The 16,651-nt window shown below is 60.2% G+C and overlaps 2 protein-coding genes across 4 annotated transcripts in view; one reads left to right on the forward strand and one right to left on the reverse strand.

The window, feature by feature from the left end:
* Positions 1–1,122: 1,122 nt before the first annotated feature.
* On the forward strand, positions 1,123–10,656 carry RBM42 (RNA binding motif protein 42). Its single transcript, XM_026658543.2, has 11 exons — positions 1,123–1,375; positions 2,165–2,318; positions 4,456–4,543; positions 4,632–4,706; positions 6,300–6,365; positions 6,852–7,015; positions 7,688–7,831; positions 8,649–8,855; positions 9,183–9,303; positions 9,641–9,835; positions 10,238–10,656. Exons 1-11 carry the CDS (start codon positions 1,239–1,241, stop codon positions 10,348–10,350), a joined length of 1,464 nt encoding a protein of 487 aa, XP_026514328.1. The 5' UTR covers positions 1,123–1,238; the 3' UTR covers positions 10,351–10,656.
* Positions 10,657–13,859: 3,203 nt separating this feature from the next.
* The window catches only part of LOC112114993 (retroviral integration site protein Fli-1 homolog), a 13,458-nt gene continuing 10,666 nt past the window's right edge, over positions 13,860–16,651 (reverse strand). For 2 of the 3 annotated variants that reach the window (XM_026658539.1, XM_026658542.1), the window contains exons 5-9: positions 16,139–16,222; positions 15,627–15,689; positions 15,400–15,459; positions 14,905–14,952; positions 13,860–14,408 (exon numbers count right to left, since the gene is read on the reverse strand). In XM_026658539.1, the coding sequence (XP_026514324.1) occupies positions 13,894–14,408; positions 14,905–14,952; positions 15,400–15,459; positions 15,627–15,689; positions 16,139–16,222 (770 nt within the window). In that variant the 3' untranslated portion in view covers positions 13,860–13,893. The remainder of the gene's footprint in view (positions 14,409–14,904; positions 14,953–15,399; positions 15,460–15,626; positions 15,690–16,138; positions 16,223–16,651) is intronic. The other variant, XM_026658540.1, reaches the window with a different exon arrangement.

Genomic DNA, 16,651 nt, shown 5'->3' on the forward strand with positions numbered 1-16,651 from the left:
TTTCGGAAATTTCGGATCTGCATTATATTTAGGGCCCTACCAAATTCACGTCCATGAAAAATGTGTCACGGACCATGAAATCTGGTCTCCTGCCGTGAAAGCTGGTCTTTGGTGTGCTTTTACCCTCTCCTATACAGATTTCAGGGAGGAGACCAGCCTTTCTCAAATTGGGGCTCCTGACCCAAGAGGGAGTTGCTGGGGGGTCGCGGTATTGTCATCCTTACTTCAGAGCTGGGCGGCTGGAGAGCGGCAGCTGTTGGCAGGGCGCCCGGCTATGAAAGCAGCACCACCCCCAGCAGCTGCTTAGAAGTAAGGGTAGCCGTACTGCAACGCCCCCCCCCAATAACCTTGTGACCCCCCAACTCCTTTTTGGGTCAGGATCCTACAATTACAACACGGGGAAATTTCAGATTTAAATAGCGGAACTCATGATATTGACTAGTTTTGAAATCCCATGACCGGGAAAAGGACCGACCCCCCCCCCCCCCAAAAGCTGGAGCCAGCTGTGCAGGGCGGGACAGATGCTGGGCATGGCGGGCTAGAGGCAGGAGCCCGCTGGGCACTGGGGGCAGCTGGGAGCGGGGCCGAGGCGCGAACCCGTGCCCTCTGCAGTACTGCCAAGCGCCCGCCCAGGGGAAGCTCCGCGGGGCTCGCCCAGGCCGTGCCCCTGGGAGGGGAGAAGTTGGCTCCGCCCCCAGGCCCCGCCCTTCGCCCCGCCCCTGGGGCGGAGTCAGGGCGAGCCCCCGCCCACCCGCGGATCGCTATCCAGCCTGGAGGAGACGCTACTTGGCGTCTTGCAAACTAACCCGCCGAGGGGCGGGGCACGTTGCGTGGGCGGGGCCAGGAAGGGGCGGGGCAGCAGCTTGGAACGGTCGGGGCTGGGCTCCGACAAATGGGGGGAAGTCCCCGCCCCACTTCTGCGTAGGAGACTGAGAGGGACCAGGAATCACGTGCTCCGCGCAAAGGCCAATGGGAGCTCCGTCCTCCTGGAGCCGCCCCATGGGGGGGGACCTCCAAGCCACGCCCCCTTCCTGCCTAGGAACGCGCCGGCCGCCCCACCGTTCCCGCGCGTCCTTGTGATACGTCATAAACGCGCGCCGGAAATGGCGCGGGGCTAATCCCTCAGCGGCGCCTTTAGCGTCCCGCGCCGGAAGGTGCTTTACGTCATTGGCGTCCCGCCGGAAGCGGGTGTGTCGGGCCGCAGCGCGCTGCGGCGGAGGCTGAGCCCGGACCCCGCCATGGCGGCTCCGCCCGCCCCGCCCCCCGCCGGGGGGACCCCAGCCCCAGGACCCGGCCCCGCGGGGGGCGCCGCGGCTGCGGGGGGGCCCAAGAGTGGGGAGGAGCGACTGAAAGAGATGGAGGCGGAGATGGCGCTGTGAGCGCGGGGGGAGGGGACCGGGTTTGTGGGGGGGATCAGGGCCCTGGGGTGACCGTGGGGGGGGCGGGAGGAGGTTTGGGGGGGGAGCTACAATGGGGGGGGAGGGTTTGTGGGGAGACCAGGGTAAAAGGGGGCGAGGCCTGTGGGTGGGGAGAGGTGGGAGAGGAGACTTGGGGGATGGGTTGTGGGGGGCTGGGACAAAAGGCCGGGAGAGCCCGGCAAGGGGGTTTGGAATCGGGGGGTGGGTGGGAAGAGGATAAAGGGGTTGGCAGGAAGCGGATGGGGTATCTGGGAGGATGACTGGGGGAGGGAGCAGGAGGGTTCAGCTGAGGAATTAGGGCTGGCGGTGGTGGGCCTGTGATGAGCAGAGCCCAGGACAGAGGGGTGGCAGATCTGGAGCAGAAAGGGGCTGTAGGTCAGTAAAGACTTGGTGGGGGGGAGGTGTCCTGGAGGGAGATTGATGGGCAAAGGAATGGGACCTTTTCTGAGGGTTCAGGGAGGGGGGAGCAACTGGAATCCTTGGGGTGCCTGGTGAGGGTGATGGGGAGCCCTTGGCGGGAGGGAATGGGGAGCTGGGTGGAAGAAGGCTTTGGGTGGGCAGAGACTAGGGCAAAGCAGTGAAAGACCCTGCATCGAAGGAGGGGTGGGCCTTGTGGCAGGAGGGGGACCTGAGGAACTGGGACCTGTGGGGGGCCCTCTTGCCGCCCTGCCCCCGGCATGGAAAACTCTGGATGGTGGCAGGGAGGCCTCAATGTGCTTCCATTTGTCATCCCTCGCTCTGTACAGGTTTGAGCAGGAGGTGCTGGGGGCCCCTGTCTCCCTGCCCTCCGGGGCCCCGGTGGTGGAGGCTGTCCCGGTAGCTCTGGCAGTGCCGGCTGTGTCCACGGTGCCCCCCGTCCCAGTGATCCGGCCCATCATCGCCACTAACACCTACCAGCAGGTGAGGCATCGGCTTATCCCTCACCATGGGGCATGAGCAGCGTGTGGGTGATGCTGGGTGCCGCTGCAGTTCATTGGCCCAGAAACGCAATGAGGGAATGTAGTTTGGTGGCACCTGAGTGGTTAAAACCAGAGATGCCCTGGGCACATGCTGGCCACAGTCCTGACTTGGGCTCTCTGTGACTGCACTTCCCCGCCCCCCTCCCACCACCCAATCAACACCCTGCCATCTCTGCTGTGTGTCCATCTGCCTGTCTCATTAGGGGACAGTGTTGGCACTCATCACTAGGGAGTGAGTTGTCCGTCCCTCCCGGTTACTAGATGAAATATTCACAACCAAGGTACCTTTGCCCCCAGGTTAATAGATCAACATAGTGAGGTCCCTAATAGACCTCAGGGGTCTCCGGCTGCTCTCCCTTATTGGCTTTTAGGGAGCTGTACGTGGGTAGGATGCTTTTTGGGTGGTGGAGCAGATTATGGTGGAAATATCATTAAATGCAAAGCACCTCTCTCCACTGTGACATTCCCTTATTTGTGTTGGGGTAGCTCCTGGGGCCCTAGTCATCTTAGGCTGGGAAGGGTTCCATTTTTGTTGTTAAACATCGATTTCACTGTGCACTTGCAAATGCTGAAAAAATATTTCCTTCCATGATGATTAAAATTTACATGCAACGTAAGCAAAATGCTGCTTCAAAACGTACGAGTTTGATTTAAGGATATTTACGTTGTATATTTTGACGTGTGATGTTGGCAATTTGTGTTTTAATGGTTATAAACTCTTAGAATCTCAACATCTGCTGTCATTAATTTAGTGTCTGACCTCCCCCAATAACATCCCGCAACTGTGAAAATTTAAATGGATAGAAACTGGTGAAAAAATTCTTAAAAACATCAATATTAGCCTCTGAAATGATTTTAAAAAATTCTGCCAAGTGTCCTCATAGACCAGGGCTCTCTGCTTGGTGCTGTACAAACACACAGTGAAAAAGACATTCCTTCCCCTGGAGATTTTACAGTTATGCCTTGTTTATGCCTGGAACTATGTAGGAATAGTTGATCCTAATTATCTTCATGTGGGAACACTCATATGGGAATAAGGTCAGCCACATAGGGAGTTATCAGCAATAGCTATTGCACTTTAAATTCACACCTTACCTCAGTGGTTTTCAACCTGTGGTCCGAAGACCCTGGGGGGGGGTCTACAGACTGTCTAAAATTTCCAAAGGGGTCTGTGCCTCCAACATTTTTAGGGGATCACAAATGAAAAAAGGTTGAAAACCACTGCCCTCCCTTATTCTAGGCTTGTCTACACTGAGAAGTTAATTCAGATGAAGGGTGTCTTGTTCCTGTTTAGCTTAACCCAAACAAACCATTGGAACAAACTCACCAGGGCAGTGGCGGATTGTACATCTCTTGAGGTCTCCAAATCCAGACTGGATGCCTTACTGGAGGAAGTTTTAGTCAAACCCACGTGATTGGGCTCAGTACAGTGGGAGCTGGCTGAAATTTTCTGGCCTGTGTTATACAGGAGGTCAGACTTGATGCTCTAATGCTCCCTTCTGGCCTTGGAATCTATGAAAACTGCTCTGCATGAAAAGCAGTAGCCACAGTTACCATGTCCTTCCCCTCACCATCTGTGGTCTAAATCCCAGGTTGGCAGGGGGTCACAGACTGAATGTAGCTGGGACCCCGTTCCCTAATGGGCTGTTCCCGGAGTGGGTCTCTGGCTCTCCATTTGCTCTCATTTCTGTGCGGTGTCGTCCATCTCCCCTGCCTGTCTGTGCTGATGGTGTGGTGGTGTTAGAGGCCAGTGGTGTGACTGAGCTAAAACTAAATTAACCCTCCACTCCTGTGCCAGGCTTGTGGGTCTCACGGCCTCAGCTGCCCTGTCAAATCCCACTGCTCGGCCTCTTTCCTGGTCCTGCTGTGCCCTTTAACTAGCTGGTCCTTTCTGCAGCTGCACAGATGTTTCCTGGGGGTGGTGGGGGCTGTGTTACCTGAGGCCCATTTGCCTCTGGACAGATGTTTCAGGGCAGGGGGTGTGAGGAGGGGTGGTATTCCTTCTGCACTGGCCCATGTGCCTCTCCCCCGGGATATTATAGAGGTCTGCATTGATTCATGTTTCCGTTCTGCTCCAGGTCCAGCAGAGCTTAGAAGCCCGGGCGGCTGCCGCAGCCACCGTCGTGGCCCCCATCGTGGCACCCCCGGTACCGTTCGTGGGACCAGGTACATAGCGTGTCTCGGTGGCCTAGTGTCTGACTGCACGTGGCGCGTCTGAGATTCCAAGGCAATGTGTCTGTTCTTTCTCTTTGAGTGAACTTCAGCACTGGCGAGAGGTGCCGGATCGACAGCCCTGAGAACCGAAGCCCCCTCTTCATCCGCAGGGCAGGTACAGCGACAGGACAAGAGTCCCCCCCCATACCTCACCACCTGGAGGGGGGGCTCGGCCAGCCCGCGGCTCCTCTGCCACGGCTGCCGATGTGCTATTTGTGCCAGCTGAGTGTTGGGTTGGTTTGTTTGCAGGCATCGATATAGCTAGGAACTGACAGGAGACCCAGTAACTCCATTTCATACATGGGGCTACTGAACAAGCATCTTCTGGGGAGCAGCTTTATCATATATAGCAATAGGCCCATCTAACCCGGTATCCTGCCGCCCTGGATCAGAACCGTGGCCCCCTCTAATGTGGCATCCTCCCTGCTGTCTAGATCAAACCAACAGGTCCTTCTAGTGAGGTATCCCGTCTACCCGGTCTCTTGACAAGTCGCCTACACCAGTTGCTTTAGAGGCTGGTGCAAGGTGCACCCCCTAGTGGACAGTTATGGAATAATCTCTCAGGCAAAGTTTCTTCCTAACTCTAGAGAAACCTAACATGCTTTATAAATGCTGTACACCACCCCAGAGGCAGCTGCATCTTAGCCCTGCACTATATAGGATCCCAAAGCCCTTTAGTGGCTGCATATACAGTAATCATTCACTCAGTGGTGAGATGCAGCTGCCTGTATAAACTGCTGTGCCCCACCCTAGAGGCAGCTGCATCTCATCACTGAGTGAATGATTACTGTATATGCAGCCACTAAAGGGCTTCGGGATCCTTCAGCTGCAAAGGTGTAGAGAAGATGTCTTATTTGTTCTGTCGTATTTCTGTTGTCTGTGCTGATATCACAAGACGGGGTGAGAATGAATCCAGTTGAGCCAGGAGTCGGCTGTGACTCAGTTTGCCTCATGTTGTTGAAACGTGTGTGGATACCTGCTCTCCGGTCATACTTGGGGGAGAGGACTCCGGCTCCCATCTTCCTTCACCCCAGCTGCCTGATGTAACTCGTGTGATCGCTGTACAGAATCGGGATGGGTGTGGGTGGATATTAACAAGGCCCCTCCTCCAAAGGCAGCTGTCTAATCAGCCAGGATGCAATTTCCTCAGCGTAACGTGATTCGTGTGCATTGCTGCCCTACAGCCTGGCATCCAGAAGGGATTTTCCCCTAATCAGTCCCAGAGCTAGAACACTTGGTCTGTTTGTAATACAGTAGCACCCCCAGCTGAGTTGTGCTGGGCGCTGAGTTGTGCCACAGCGAGAGACAGTCCCTGCCCCAGCTGAGATCGGGGTCCTATTGTGCCAGGCACTGCCCAGACACACAGCCAGAGACAGACCCTGCCCCAGCTGAGATCAGGGCCCCGTTGTGCCGGGCGCTGTCCAAACACAGCGAGAAACAGTCCCTGCCTCAGCTGAGATCAGGGTCCTGTCATGCCAGGCACTGCCCAGACACAGTGAGAGACAGTCCCTGCCCCGAAAAGCTCTTGATATAATTAGATAAGGTAAAGGAAGGACCATTCTGGTTTTTCAGGTGAGGAAACTGAGACACCGAGAGTCAAAGTAACTTGTCACGCAGGGCGTGTGCGGCAGTGCTGGGAATTGAACCCAGCACTTGCAAGACCCAGCCTGGCGCCTTAACATAAAATTGTCCTTCTCGCCCTCTGCAGTTGTCCCTCCACAGAGGCCTCCGATCCTTCGACCAGCCTTTGTGCCTCATGTCCTGCAGAGATCTGGTAAGCTTCCCCCCGCCAGCCCCGTCTTTACCCTAGTCTGACATGCCTGTATCCTCCCGGTGCTCTCCCTTTCAATCAGGAGACACCGAGTCTGAAATCGTATTTCAATAAAAATTCCCTCCCGAGTTTTCCTGATAAGTAAGGTTCTATAAATCCTGAGGTTGGCAGTTTGTTTGCTCTATTCTTTGCCAAGGGACAGGGGAGACCAGTTTCACTTCCTGGATTCTCCCCCGCTCAGGGGAAATGCTAAAACCCGAGCAGGAGGGGGAAGCCTGTTTTCTTGGTGACTTTTGCTGTTTGCTTGCTCCTTTCTTTGCACTTCCTAAAGTCTGGGGGTGGGGTGGTCGGTTTCACTTCCTGTTAGGTAAGTTTCACTTCCTGGACTTCCCTCCGTCCTTGAATCAAGGGCTAGTCCCAGAATCGAAGCCATGGGGGAAATCCTAGTGTCATAGAAATGGAAAACCTGTTTATCTGTCTTTCTCTTAGCTGGTGCTCCCAGGCCCCTGGCGATGCGTCCGCCTCACCACCCAGCCATGGTGGGGCCCCCCATGCCCGGTCCCCAGGGCCCACAGATGATGATGGGGCCCCCCATGCAGAGGCCTCCTGGCCCGCTCATGGGGCCCATAGGGCCGATGAGAACTGGCCCACCGGTGAGTGCGTTTCCTTCAGCAATGGGGTGTGAGGGAGGGACAGGAGCCAATGGGGAATGGCGGTTGGCTCTCACCTGCCAGGGTGGAGGGTGTCTGTGGCTGTACTGTGGGATCAGATCTGGAGCGAAGTTGGGTTGAGGCTGGTCAGCACTTGGAGGAGAGGCAAACGGGAACGATAGATGCTGCAGGAAGCTGTGTGTGTGGCGGGGGGCTCTCCTTTTGCAGTCGGTGCTGGTCCCAGCATGGCACTAGGGGGCACTGTGCTGCAGGGAGCCAGGTGGGGGCACTCCTCCCAGGCACTCAGGGCTGGCCCCAGTATGCCACTAGGGGGCACTGTGCTATAGGTAGCGGGGTGGAGGTGCTCTCCCCTGGCAGTCAAGGCTGGCCCCAGTGTGGCACTAGGGGGCGCTGTGCTGCAGGGAGCGCATGGTGGAGGGCTCAGTAGAGGGGGCACTCTCCCCTCACAGTCGGTGCTGGCTGACCCTGTTACAGGACACTCTGCATTTGTTATGTGGCTGCTCACCAGCTGCTATGTCCCCCAGAGGCAGCTGCATTTCAGCACTGGGGGTGTCGCCAGCTTCAGGGTGGGGGGGGGGGGGCTGGACAGAGACCGGCCGGGAAGCCATTGTCTGCATTAGCCCCTTTAATGGCCCCGCTGTTGCTGCTGTCTAGGTGGGACCCGGGGTCCCCATCGGCCCGATCACTCCTCTGATGTCGGTTCCCCGCCCCCCCGTCGTGGCAGCTCCGAAGATAAACCCCATGGTGATCCAGGCAGCCCCCACGGTGTACTCCGCACCGCCGGTGAAAAAGCAGGAGGTATGTGGGGGGGGCAGGGGCAGAGCTCTCTGCCACTCAACCTCCATTGGTGCTTGAAAGGAAGGCATTAAATCCCCACCCCCACCCCACCCCAAACACACCTCGCTGGGCCATCCCACCCCGGGGGGGCTTCCTTCCTTCCCCCAGTTTGTGGCTCTGCTCCTGCCCTGAAACATGAGGGTCAAGAGCTCTGATCCTTGGCAGTCTTGTATGGGGTGTTAAATGTCGAATGCCCCTTTAAAACATACCAAGCTGCTTGCCGCAATGTCCCTGTGGCTGGGAGACGTCCTGGAAGGGCTCTGATGCTGGCCAGGTTGGGAGGGAATGCGGGGAGTTGGGTGTGGCTGGCGCCTGCCCCACCGCTGCAGTAGGGGTGGAGGGGTCTTGCGGAATGGACTTTAATGTCCCCCAGGATTCCATCCTTATAGTACCCTTCGGATTTCACCCACTGCATCGATGTTTGGAGGATTAGTGTGGGGGACACGGAGAACTCCCAGTACATGTCCCAGTGGCAGGGAGTTCCGCAGGTTAACACCAGTGATTTTGTGTTAACCCCATTAACTGCCCCAGTGGCAGGAAGTCCTATGGGCTAGCTCTGGTGTCCTGTTGGTTAATTCCTTTATAGTACCCTGTCCTGCCTGGATATTCAGTTAACTCAGGGCTTCAGGCTGACCTCCCTTGGGATTCATGGGGCAGGGAGTCTCATGGGCTAACACACAGCCCCTCCCCTTGGGCTGGATTAATGAGGTGGGGAGTTCCCCAGGCTAATCCCTCTGCAGTCGCATGGCCCCTGGTGCTAGTCTCCCTGTACCTGCAGGAGGAGCTGCGGGAGCAGCCCCCACCAGTCGTGGTGGAGGAGAAGGAGCCAGGGGGGCTGGAGGAGGCTGTGATCGGCCCCAGCATGCCCGAGGTGGAGCCTGTGATGCCAGAGGCCAGGGTGCTGCCTGCGCTGCGTGGGCCTGAACTGGGGCCCATACGGGGGCGGAGGCCCCGGGGCCCCGAACCTGGATTTCCACCAATGGAGGTAAGGGGACGTCTTTCTCTGGCCGGAGGGGATCGGGGGAGGGGTATATGCAGGAGTGGAGGGACAACAGGAGGGCTGGGGTAGGGGATGTCATGGGGTAGTTGTGGGGGGACACCAAGGGGGGGGAGTCTGGGCTGGAGTGGGGAGAACCATGGGAGGGCTGGGGGTGGGGTCTCTCCAGGGACGCCAGAGGTGCCAATGGGTAAGGAGGGTCCTGTGCCAAGGTGGGGGGCTGCTCCTATAGGGGGTCTGGAGGGAATGGAGAGCACGGGGACGGCTGCTCCAGGTTCTGCCCTGACGGATGGTGCTGACCATTGGCCTCCCCAGCCCGTGGTGGAGCCTGTGGTCGAGGACAAGAAGAAAACGAGGCAGGAAAAGCTAAAGCGCTGCATCCGCACGGCGGCCGGGAGCTGCTGGGAGGACTCCAGCCTGCTGGAGTGGGACTCAGGTGAGTGGGGGGCAGGGTCCTGATCAGCTGGAGGGGGAGGGAATCCCAGGTGGCTGGGATAGGGAGGGGAGGGATTGAACCGGAGCGGGGTGCAGGCGAATCCCAGGATATTATTGGAGTTAATTTGTGGGACTCCCTGCTGCAGGGGGATGACGTTGAGGGTTGACCTCTGGGACTCCCTGCCACTGGATATTGCTGGGGGTTGACTTGGCAGGCTCATTCCATGCAGCAGATGCTGAGCTCTGTGGCAGAGGATTGCCATGATCACAGGCAGGGGTCAGGCGGTTCCTATGGCCCTGCCCCACTCTCACCCGCCCCCCCACCCCTCCCATCCCAGATGACTTCCGGATCTTCTGCGGGGACCTGGGCAACGAGGTGAACGACGACATCCTGGCCCGGGCCTTCAGCCGCTACCCGTCCTTCCTCAAGGCCAAGGTGATCCGGGACAAGCGCACCGGCAAGACCAAGGGCTACGGGTTCGTCAGCTTCAAGGACCCCAACGACTACGTCCGCGCCATGCGGGAGATGAACGGTGAGGGGAGGCGGGGGAGGGGTTAGGCCGTCGCGCCACTAACGGGCGGGGGGCAGGTTACCCTGTCGTGCTCCAATGGGCTTGGCTGCCCTTTGACCCTGCTGCCGCCCCCAGTTTGCATCTTGGGGGGAGGGGAGGGAGTGGGCTGAGGTGGCCCGAAGGCGGCTTGGGGGGGCAGGGCCTGGCGGGCGATGCAAGCTATGGGACAGCTCAGCCCCACATAGAGCCCTGGGGATTGACCTGGGGGCAGCACCCAGCCTGGCAAGGGGAGGGATCTGAGGGTGTGTGAAGAGCCCCTCTGCAGAGCAAGGTGCAGCCAGATGTGTCCCCTCCCCCCCGTTCTGGGAGCACCTGCTGTCCCCCATCTACTGACCCCCTGCCCCCATCTGTGCCCCCCGGCAGGTAAATACGTGGGCAGCCGCCCCATCAAGCTGCGCAAGAGCATGTGGAAGGATCGCAACATCGATGTGGTGCGCAAGAAGCAGAAAGAGAAGAAGAAACTTGGACTGAGATAGCCGGGGGGGGCCTTGCCCCCTGCCAGCCCAGGCCCCCCAGCCCAGGGGCCCCAGCCGACACCAGGCAGACTAGGTCCCCGCCTGCCCTGGGGCTATGGTGCTGGGTGGCCAGCCACCGCGCCCCCTTTCTGTCTGTCTTGTATGATAGCTCCTGGCCCAGGGCAGCTTCCTCCATGGACTCTCCAGTGCCCCCTCAGGTGCTGCCGGGGGTAGCGGTGCCCATGGGGGGCAGGCATGTGTGTAACGCTCTCCACAGGGCTGGGGGCTCTACCCTAATAAATGTTCATTTTTCTTTTGTACTTACAAGCCTAAGGGCTGGGGTTTCCTCGCTGTTTCTCCCTGGGGCGTGCTCCCCAGGCCTGTACCGCCTCCTGCTGGAGGGGTGGAGCTCAGGGCTGGGGGTGGGGCTAGAGCCTCATTCTTTTCCCTCCAACCCAGGGCAGGGGTGGCGCTCTGGCTGGGGGGCAGAAGGAGAGGGAGTTACTGCCAGCACTGCGGGCACCAAGCTGTTCCCCCACAGATCTGAATAATTCTGGTCCATGCCCATCAATCCCACACTGCAGCCCCCTGCTAGCCCAGCTCTGGGCTCTCCCCGCCCCAAGCTCTGCCAGTGCCCCCTAAGCCGTACCCGCAGCCCCTGCTAACCCAGCTCTGCCAGTGCCCCTCAATCCTGGCCCAGTAGCTCCCTGCTGGGCCAGCTCTGGACTACCCCCCAAAGTCCAGCCAGTGCCCCTCAATCCTGACCCACCAATGGAGGGCTGGCTGAGCGCTGGATCTCAGGCTCTCACCTGGTAAGGCAGCCCAGGTATGTGTAATCCAGGGGTGGGCAAACTACAGCCTGCGGGCCGTGTCTGGCCTCTCAGACCCTTTAATCCGGACCTCGAGCTTCCATCGCGGACCAGAGTTGGCGGCTTGTCCCGCTCCACGCAGCTCCCGGGAGCCAGCGGCATGTCCCCCCTCTGGCTCCTACGCGTAGGGGCAGCCAGGGAGTTCCGCACTGGCTCAGCCATTCCTATTGGCTGGGAACCGCAGCCAATGGACGGGGCAGTGTGCAAAGCCCCCTGGCCAGCGCCCCCTCCCAACCCCTCTGCTCCACCCCCAGCCTGTACCCCCTCCCACACTCCCAACCCCCTGCCTCAGCCCGAACCCCTCTGTTCTTCCCACACTCCCAACCCCCTGCCTCAGCCTGAACCCCTCTGTTCTTCCCGCACTCCCAACCCCTCAGCCCTAGCCTGGAGCCCCCTCCTGCACCCTGAACCCCTCATTTCTGGCCCCATCCTGGAAGCTGATCCCCCAGCCCAAATCCCTCATCATTCCCCCCCCCAATCTCAACCTCCAGCCCAGAGCCCTCTCCTACACCCTGAACTCTTTTCTGGCCCCACCCCAGCGCCCACACCCCCTCTGCACCCCAACCCCCAATTTCATGAGCATTCATGGCCTGCCATACAATTTCTGTACCCAGATGTGGCTCTCAGGCCAAAAGGTTTGCCTATCCCCGGTGTAACCCCTCTGCAGTGTCTCCACCAGGGGGCAGTAGCTGTGGTGGCAGGCTGTAGCGCCACCTGCTGGCGGATGTACATGGGAGCTTGTCTGTGTTCTTCCCTGGAGCCAATCTCAGCCCCCCTCCCTTGCTCTAACAACTCGACCCCACTCCCCTCCCAGCGCTGGGGATAGAACCCAGGTGTCCTGGCCTGGCCTCAGCCCCCATTCAGCCAGGCACCCCGCCTGCACATGCTCCCTGTCCAGCCTCAGCAGGCACAGAGGCCCTGGTCTGGGAGGATGGGTGGCAGGAAGCTATGAGCGCTGATACCCCCTCCCCCCACACATGGGGGGGCAGGATTGGTCGGACAGCGCAGGGGCAGCTGTATTCTTTGGGGGAAGGGGTAGGGGGGAGTGGAGGTCTGTGCCCCTACTTAGCTCCCCCCCTTTTTCCAGTCATAACCTCTTCCCCTGGGAGCAGCCAGCGCCCCCTGCTGGCGAGAGTCAACCCGGAGGGGCTCCAAGCCCTGAGGCTGCGGCAGCTGAGGGAGATTCTCCTGGAGCTTATGTGTGCAGTAGAGCGAGCCCCTGCTAGTCTGCCCCCCTCCACTGCCAGCCCCCCTCCCTACCCTTTGCTAGGCCTCCCCAGCCCCCTCCCCACTGCTAGTCCCTTTCCCCACCCCCTATTAGGCCTCCCCAGCCAATCTCCCCAACATGCTAGGGCCTCACCCCCCCTACCAGCCCCGTCCCCGAATCACCCTGCAGGCACAAACAGTGTCACCCGTAACAACACAACCTTTAATACATGGGGTGAGGGAGGAGGCATATTACAGTCGCTGTCAGCCCCATGGAGCTGGGGTGTCACGGATACAATCCCCCGCAGAGCAGCGGCGCTACAGCGTATCCGCACACCGTTCCCCCAGGGTGGGGGGCTGCTACCATGAGACCCATGGGTCCTGCCTACAGGGAGGTTGGGATGAGGGGATGAATGGGGCAGGCACCTGGTTGGGATTCCTGATCCAGCCCTGCATATCCAGAGGCAATAGCCGGTTTCCACCCCTCCATAGGCACCCCCCACACAACAGGCGCCCCCTAGTGTCTAGAGGTAACAGTTGGCGCCAGTTACAACAGGCATCCACACTCAACGGGCTCCCCCTGCTGTGACCAAAGATAACAACCAGCCTCCACTCCTGACAGATGTCCACGCTCGACGGCCAGCCGCTTCACCCAAACGGTGTTCTCAAGCCAGCCAGCCCTGCCCCCCAACAGGCGTCCCACAGTGTTTATCGAGCACCTGTTGTGGGAGCCACGCTGGGAGGGGAGGCATCTGCTCAAGGCAGAACTGGGGGTGGGGGGTGTTCTGCCTGCTGGGAGGGACAACTGCAGGATAATCCCTCATTTAAAAAACCCTGCACCCTACGGGCTGTCCCCCAGGGCCCTGCCCAGTCCAGAGCACAAGGAGTCCAGCCACAGTGGGGAGCCCCTGGCCCCCCAAAACCCTCAGGTGTCAGGGAGGCACCCCACTATCGGGGCAGGGGAGGGAAGGGAAGGGGGAGGTCTTTCCAGGCACTGGTTGGGCGGGAGGCAGCAACAGGGCTGGGGACAGGCAGCAGAAGGATCCCCCGAGGCTATCCATGTTTGGGGGGACTCCACCCGTGGCTAGTAGGCATTTAGGGAGCCCCCATGTGCCATGGCACCCCCTTCCTCCCCGTAGCTAGTAGACGGAGTTCAGGTGGCCGCTGGCAGGCTGGAGCACCCCTGTGGCTAGCAGAAGGAGTTCAGGTGGCCAGCAGCGGGCCAAGCGCCCCCCGTGGCTAGTAGAAGGAGTTCAGGTGGCCGCCGGCAGGCCAGGCGCCCCCCGTGGCTAGTAGAAGGAGTTCAGGTGGCCGGCGGCAGGCTGGGCGCCCCCCGTGGCTAGTAGAAGGAGTTCAGGTGGCCAGCAGCGGGCCAAGCGCCCCCCGTGGCTAGTAGAAGGAGTTCAGGTGGCTGCCGGCAGGCCAGGCGCCCCCCGTGGCTAGTAGAAGGAGTTCAGGTGGCCGGCGGCAGGCTGGGCGCCCCCCGTGGCTAGTAAAAGGAGTTCAGGTGGCCGGCGGTGGGCCGGGGCACGGGCGAGCTCTGGTAGAGGTTCCCCGACCCGGCGTTCCAGTAGGGTGAGGGGGCTCCGAAGAAGCCGGCGGAGGAGACGGGCAGCTGGGCGGCGTGGCTGAGGCCGAAGCCCACCTTCTGTTGGTGGTAGGAGGGCAGGTAGGACATGTCGGCCGGGTGGTACTTGTAGAGGGGCCCCTCGCCCGGGTGGTTCTGCTGGGCCTGGCTGATGCCCTGGAAGTCGAACTTGTAGGCGTAACGTTTACCGTGCACCTTGGTCATGATGCTCTTGTCGTAGTAGTAGCGCAGGGCCCGGCTCAGCTTGTCGTAGTTCATGTTGGGCTTGCTCTTGCGCTCGCCCCAGCGCCGCGCCACCTCGTCCGGGTCCGTCATCTTGAACTCCCCGTTGGTGCCCTCCCACGTGATGCACCCGGCGTTGCTGCTGTCCGACAGCAGCTCCAGCAGGAACTGCCACAGCTGGATCTGGCCACTGCCTGCCGGGCGGGGAGACGGATTTGTTACCGACGGGGCTCTGCTTTGCACCCTGGTTTGTTATTGTAGGGTCTTTTCTGGCTGGTTATGGTAGGGTCTGCTGGGTGCACTGGTTTGTTAATGGCGGAGCTCTGCTTTGCCCCAAGAAGGAGGGCCCTGGTTTGTTCTTGTAAGGGGTCAAACCCTGGGCAATGGTTTGTTACTGTAGGCCCTACTGTGTGCACTGGCTTGTTATATGAGGTTCTTTCCTGGTTTGTTATTGTAGGGTCTCTAACCCCCTAGATCCCACTCCCCTCCCAGAGCCAGGGACAGAACGTAGGAGTCCTAACTCCCGCCCCTCTCCCAACCCCAGCCCCCTGCTGCTCTAACCCCCTAGCTCCCACTCCACTGCCAGAGCCAGGGACAGAACGTAGGAGTCCTGGCTCCCAGCCCTCCACGTCTCTAGCCATTACCTAGAACCTCACCCCATCCCAAGCTGTAATAGGTGCCCAGACCCACCTGGGTTTGCCAAGCGGCTGCTGGTGGGTCCCAGGACCTGGTATGGATCTGGGGGGTGAAAAGGGAGTCGGGGGGTTAGTTTTGGGGGGCGTCTGAGACACCCCCCTTGCTCCCCGCTGGGACCCATTCCACCCCAACCCCCACCATGGAACCCAGGAGTCCTGACTCCCAGCCCCTCATCTAACCCTCTGACCCCCCAGTTCCCCTTGACCATCATTCCCAAATGGGCTTCACACCGAATCCTCAGTTGCCCCCAATCCAATCAGACCCCGCCAGGGCCCAACCCAAAACTCTCCATGAGCTGGAGATCTACGCACCCCTAAACCTCGCCCTGTTTGGGGGCCGACATACCCCTCAAAATGAATTCAGTGCCCCTCTCCATGGCTTTGTGGCACTCCCTGGCCTAGTGGTGTGGGGCAGGGGGCCATCCATGGGGCAGAGAGGGGCCTAGCTACTGGGGCGATCTCCCCCCACTCCCCAAGCAGAGGCACCCACCTGTTACAATCCGTGGGGAGTCACTCGTCCGATTCACCCCCTGGATCTGGGGGGGGGACCCTGGAGGATGGGGGGGAGAAATGTGGGGGGAGAGCGTTAGGGGAGGGGAAGGAGCCCCGGGATTCAGCCCTCACGTGGAGCCACGCCCCGGGTTGGATTCAGGGGTTGTTAGCCAGCCATGGGGCAGTGGCCCTCGGGGATACGCGGGCGGGGGGACATGATGGTACCTTTGGGGCCTCCGCTGAGGGAGCCGCTCCAGCTGCTTCGCCTGATTTCCTCATAGGGGGACTCTGCAGGCCAATAGCGGGGGGGGGGGGGGGGGGAAAAGAGCCCATCGGGTGGGGGGGGGGGGGGAACCGCTGCTGGAGGGGACAAGCCCTGCTCTGTGTCTGGTCCCCAGCCCCCCTCCTTTCTAACCACTAGACCTCACTCCCTGCCCAGAGCTGGAAGAGAACCCAGGAGTCCAGGCTCCCAGCTCCCTCCCCTTTCTAACCGCTAGACCTCACTCCACTCCAACAACTAGGGAGCAAACCCAGCAGTCCTGGCTCCCAGCCTCCCCCCCAACCACTACTTCCCATTCCCTCCCCCCCAAAGCTGGGATAATAGAACTCAGGAGTCCCTACCCCTCCTAACCACTAATCCCCATTCCCCACCCAGAACACCCAGAACTGGGATAGAACCCAGGAGTCCTGGCTCCCAGCCCATGGGGGAGGGGCAGGGCTGGGGTTCGCAGACTCACCTGTTTTCACTTGCACGCGTGGTGGAGGTGCGGGGGGCTGGGGGGTAACAGCCGGGGCAGCCGGGTAGGTGAATGTCGGGCTGCCTGTGGGGGTAGACAGGAGAGCACTGGTCAGAGCTGGGTGGGGCAGAGGGGCCCACAGATGGGTGGGGCTCCTGCACTAGGAGGTGTGGTTTATGGTGATGGGCGGGGCTCCCCGGTTTGGGGGTGAGGCTCCCATGTATGGGAGCCTAGGTCCTGTGTCTGAGGATAGGGCTCCCAGCCAGGTATGGACATCCTGGTGCTAGGGGGCTCCCTGTCTGTGCGGAGGCAGGGCTCCCTATCTGTGGGTGGGGTTCCCTGTCAGTGGGTGGGTTCCTTGTTGGTGGGAAGGAGGGGCTCCCTGTCGGTGGGCGTGGCTCCCTGTCAGTGGGTGGGTTCCTTGTTGGTGGAAAGGTGGGGCTCTCTGACAGTGGGCGGGGCTCTCTGTTGGTGGGAAGGCGGGGCTCCCTGTCGGTGGGCGGGGCTCCCTGT

Source organism: Terrapene carolina, unplaced genomic scaffold, assembly GCF_002925995.2.
Source record: "Terrapene carolina triunguis isolate 2854851 unplaced genomic scaffold, T_m_triunguis-2.0 Scaffold461, whole genome shotgun sequence".
Classification (NCBI taxonomy): Eukaryota; Metazoa; Chordata; order Testudines; family Emydidae; genus Terrapene; species Terrapene triunguis.